This window comes from Lathyrus oleraceus, chromosome 3 (assembly GCF_024323335.1).
Source record: "Lathyrus oleraceus cultivar Zhongwan6 chromosome 3, CAAS_Psat_ZW6_1.0, whole genome shotgun sequence".
Taxonomy (NCBI): domain Eukaryota; kingdom Viridiplantae; phylum Streptophyta; class Magnoliopsida; order Fabales; family Fabaceae; genus Lathyrus; species Lathyrus oleraceus.
This window is the reverse complement of record NC_066581.1, coordinates 334,978,947-334,983,569: the sequence shown is the minus strand read 5'-3', so window position 1 is coordinate 334,983,569 and position 4,623 is coordinate 334,978,947. Positions and strand designations below refer to the sequence as shown.

At 38.5% G+C, this 4,623-nt stretch overlaps 1 protein-coding gene across 1 annotated transcript; it reads left to right on the top strand.

The window, feature by feature from the left end:
* The first annotated feature begins 631 nt into the window (after window positions 1-631).
* LOC127131145 (uncharacterized) lies at window positions 632-3,925 on the top strand. The gene has a single exon (XM_051060084.1). It carries the CDS (start codon window positions 632-634, stop codon window positions 3,923-3,925), a length of 3,294 nt encoding a protein of 1,097 aa, XP_050916041.1.
* The last annotated feature ends 698 nt before the right edge of the window (window positions 3,926-4,623 follow it).

Below are 4,623 nucleotides of genomic sequence, written 5' to 3'. Positions count from 1 at the left end.
TTTGATAGTCTTCTAATATATTGATCTAGGAAGCATCTTTAACACACTTAACTTATTCTTCTTTCTTTTTCCCCCAACGGTCACAAACCCAACGGTAACGTAACGGACACTTCACAAAATTCACTATATAAATACTTCACACATATTCATTATTTTCATATCAATTTCAAAGTACTTATCCATACCTTACAAATGGCTAAATGTTTTCTTTTATTCATCACTCTTCTTGTCATTATCTTGTTTCTTATTGGTATTATCAAGCATGAAGAATTAGGTAAAGATTTCGTAGCAATAATGATAATTATAGTGCTACCATTACTAGTCTTAGCTTGGTTTATTAATAGAGGTTTTTTAAATGAAACATGGTCATGGTTTTTGTAATCGTTGTTATTGAATAAATTGATATGCTTTTGTTTATACACTAAATATTGATTATCTTTGCCAAAATTCTAGATATAACCATAACTAACGTTAAGCATTAATTCAACATATTAAACATAACATTGCATGTGAGAGAATTGACAAAATCCTTATCAATGAATCATTCAGTGGGATATAAATATACATATTTATTATGTTCTTTATGTCTTGTGGATGATTGAACCTAATAACTTATCCTTTTCAGGAAGTTATGGTTCAGAACGCCAGAAACGTGAGGCGTGGTAGGAGTGCTGGTAGAGGTGCTAGTAGAGGTGTAGGTAGGAATGTGAGTGGTGAAGCTACTCCCGAAGGAGTAGCTAACATCCCCATAGGACGAGAAGATCATTCCCAAACTGGAACGAACTCTCAAGCTGACACTCGAGATGTTCGTGAACTTGCTGCGGCTGTGTTAGTTCAAACACAACAAAATGCTCAAATCCTGCAAATCACCCGTGATCATCAACTTTTTCAGCAACAGCAAAGAGAAACTGTGCATGAAGATACGGGATTGAACTCGTTTCTGAAAGGTAAACCACCACAGTTTGGTGGTGACTTTAATCCGGAGGGTGCTGAGAAATGGTTGCAAGAGATAGAGAAGATATTCTCTTTCACTCACTGTAGAGAGAATAGAAGAGTCGGATATGCAACATTCATGCTGACAGGCGACGCTGAAGCCTGGTGGAGAGGAAAACATAGATTATTGGAAGAGGAAGGAAGAGAGATCAATTGGATCTTATTCAAAGAAGAATTTTTGGGGAAGTATTTTCCAAAGCTATGTAGGAAAGAGAAGGAGAGAGAATTCCAGAACCTGCGTCAAGGTATGATGACGGTGGGAGAGTATACTAGGAAGTTTGAATCCTTGCTAAAGTATTCTGAATTTTACCGCTTGCATCCAAGGGAAGAATGGATGTGTGAAAAGTATCAAGATGGATTGAAATATGATATCCAGAGGGCGGTTCTACCTCTGCATATTATGCGCTTTGGTGAGTTGATAGAAAGATGTTTGGAGTTGGAAGGAATTGACAATAGGAAGAATCAATATGGATCAGGAGTACCAACCCGAAACAACAATCACAAGGGCCATTTTAACCGAGGCCATGGAGGAAGGACCCAACAAGGGGGTAGGCCATATCAAAGGCCTACACCATATCATAACCAGGATTCTAGGAGGTTAATGTTCAAGTGTTACAGCTGTGGAGGGGCACATCTTAACAAAGATTGTCCAAATAGAAACATTGGAGCTTGTTTTCGTTGTGGTCAGAAGGGCCATTTTCTCAAAGATTGTCCCCAAGGACAAAACCAACCAACAAGCCAGAAGAGCGTCCTAATAAACAATAACAATGTAGGGAGAGCAAGGAACGGAGGCCCAAATGTTGGTCAAGGACCTCAAAATCAGAACAAGCCAACCACAGGAAGAGTATTTGCAATTAGAGGAGCCGAGATCTCAAAGTCAGATGGGTTAATCCAAGGTATGTGTCTAATCGGAGATAAGTTGGTATCAGTATTATACGATTCAGGAGCTACGCATTCATTTATATCTACATCTTGTGCGGAAATTTTGGGATTTGAAATTGTTGATCTCAATAATAAGATGACCATTACAACTCCTTCGGGGGAAAGAATGGTAACTTGTTCAGTCTGTGCAGACTGCCCTATAATTTTAGAAAATAGAAGATTCTTAGTAGATCTTATAGTACTCCCGCTAAAAGACCTAGATGTCATCTTAGGAATGGATTGGTTATCAGCCAACGATGTAATCTTGGGGTGCAAGAAGAAAATTTTAACGTTTGGAGAAGATAGTGGAGAAATCATAAAGGTGGAAACTCTCACCCAAAAATTTATGATGTTATTCTCTATGTCAGAAGGAGAAACCCCTAGTTTTGAAAATATTCCAGTGGTCTGCGAATTCCCGGAAGTTTTTCCAGAAGAGGTTCCAGGTTTACCACCGGTTAGGGAAGTGGAGTTTTCTATAGACTTGGTTCCAGGCACTGGACCAATTTCTATATCTCCTTATCGAATGTCACCCTCAGAGATGGCTGAGTTAAAGAAACAGTTAGACGAGATGTTAGAGAAGGAATTTATTAGACCGAGTGTATCGCCATGGGGAGCTCCAGTCTTGTTTGTTAAGAAGAAGGATGGTTCTTCTAGACTTTGTGTAGATTACAGACAACTTAATAAAGCTACTGTAAAAAACAAGTATCCTTTGCCTAGAATCGATGACTTGATGGACCAGTTAAAGGGAGCATCGATATTCTCGAAGATTGACTTGAAGTCTGGATATCATCAGATTAGGGTGAAGGAGGATGATATTCCAAAAACAGCTTTCAGATCCCGTTATGGGCACTATGAGTACTTAGTGATGCCATTTGGTTTGACTAATGCTCCAGCAGTATTCATGGATTACATGAATAGGATCTTTAGGTCGTACTTAGATCATTTTGTTGTAGTTTTCATTGATGACATTTTGATTTATTCCAAGAATGAGGTAGAGCATGAAGAACATTTGAGAATTGTGCTACAAATATTAAAGGACCGCCAATTGTACGCGAAATTCTCGAAATGTGAATTTTGGTTGAAGGAGGTACAATTTCTTGGTCATGTTATCAGTAAAGAAGGTATTGCAGTAGACCCGAGTAAAGTCGAAGCAGTAACAAAGTGGGAAAGTCCAAAGAATGTTGGTGAGATTCGAAGTTTTCTTGGACTAGCTGGATATTATCGGAGGTTCATTGAAGGATTCTCAAAGATCGCTTTGCCTATGACTCAGTTAACGAGGAAGGGTAAAAACTTTGAATGGACAAAAGAGTGTGAAGAAAGTTTTCAGAAGTTGAAGGAGAGATTGACTTCATCACCAATACTCATCTTACCGGACCCATTAGGACGATTCGATGTGTATTGCGATGCGTCATACCAAGGTCTTGGTTGTGTGTTGATGCAAGAAAGGAAAGTGATAGCTTATGCATCAAGACAGTTGAAGGTGCACGAGAGAAACTACCCAACTCACGACTTAGAGTTAGCAGCAATTGTGTTTGCCTTAAAAATTTGGAGGCATTATCTTTATGGATCAAAGTTCAATGTGTTAAGTGATCACAAAAGCCTGAAGTATTTATTTGACCAGAAAGATCTAAACATGAGACAAAGGCGTTGGATGGAATTTTTAAAGGACTACGATTTTGAGTTACAATATCATCCAGGAAAGGCCAATGTTGTAGCAGACGCCTTGAGTCGAAAGACACTTCATGTGTCTGCAATGATGTTGAAGGAAGAAGAGTTGATTAACCAATTTGTGGATTTAAACTTAGGAGTACATCACAGTGAAGGAAGTATGTTCATAGGCACTATTGTCGTGTCTAATGAATATCTAAAATGGATCAAAGATGAACAACAACTTGATGACCAATTAATGAATATAAAGGAAACTATCAAAGATGGTCAAAATGGGGATTTTAACATAAGGAGTGACGGAATCCTAAGGTTTGGAGAAAGGTTGTGTATACCTCAAAACTAGGATATTCGAAAGTTGATCTTGGAAGAAGGCCACAAAAGTAAGATGAGTTTTCATCCAGGAGCCACAAAGATGTATCAAGATTTGAAGAAAATGTTTTGGTGGTTTGGAATGAAGAAGGATATAGCAGAGTATGTTCAAAGTTGTTTGATATGTCAGAAGGCAAAGATTGAACATCAAAGGCTAGCTGGATTATTACAACCTTTAGACATTCCGGAGTGGAAGTGGGATGGAATAGCTATGGATTTTGTAACTGCTTTGCCCAAAACTCAGAAGAAGCATGATGCAATTTGGGTAATCATTGATAGGTTGACAAAGAGTGCACATTTCATTCCCATCAACCAAACGTTTAGCTTAGAGAGACTAGCTCAAATATATGTAAAGGAAATTGTTAGATTACATGGGATACCTACAAGTATAGTCAGTGATAGAGATCCCAGATTCACATCAAAGTTTTGGCGTCAGTTGCATTTAGAGCTAGGAACCAAACTAAGGTTAAGTTCGGCTTATCATCCCCAAACAGATGGCCAATCAGAAAGGACAATTCAGTCGTTAGAAGATCTGCTAAGAGCGTGTACTCTTGAACACAAAGGAAGTTGGGATGAGTTCTTACCATTGATTGAGTTTACTTACAACAATAGCTTTCACTCAAGTATTGGCATGGCTCCATATGAAGCATTGTATGGACGAAGGTGTCGAAC

Bases quoted from the DNA above. Each gene is read 5' to 3' on its own strand.
- LOC127131145 (XM_051060084.1), top strand. From the start codon at position 632: ATGGTTCAGAACGCCAGAAACGTGAGGCGTGGTAGGAGTGCTGGTAGA.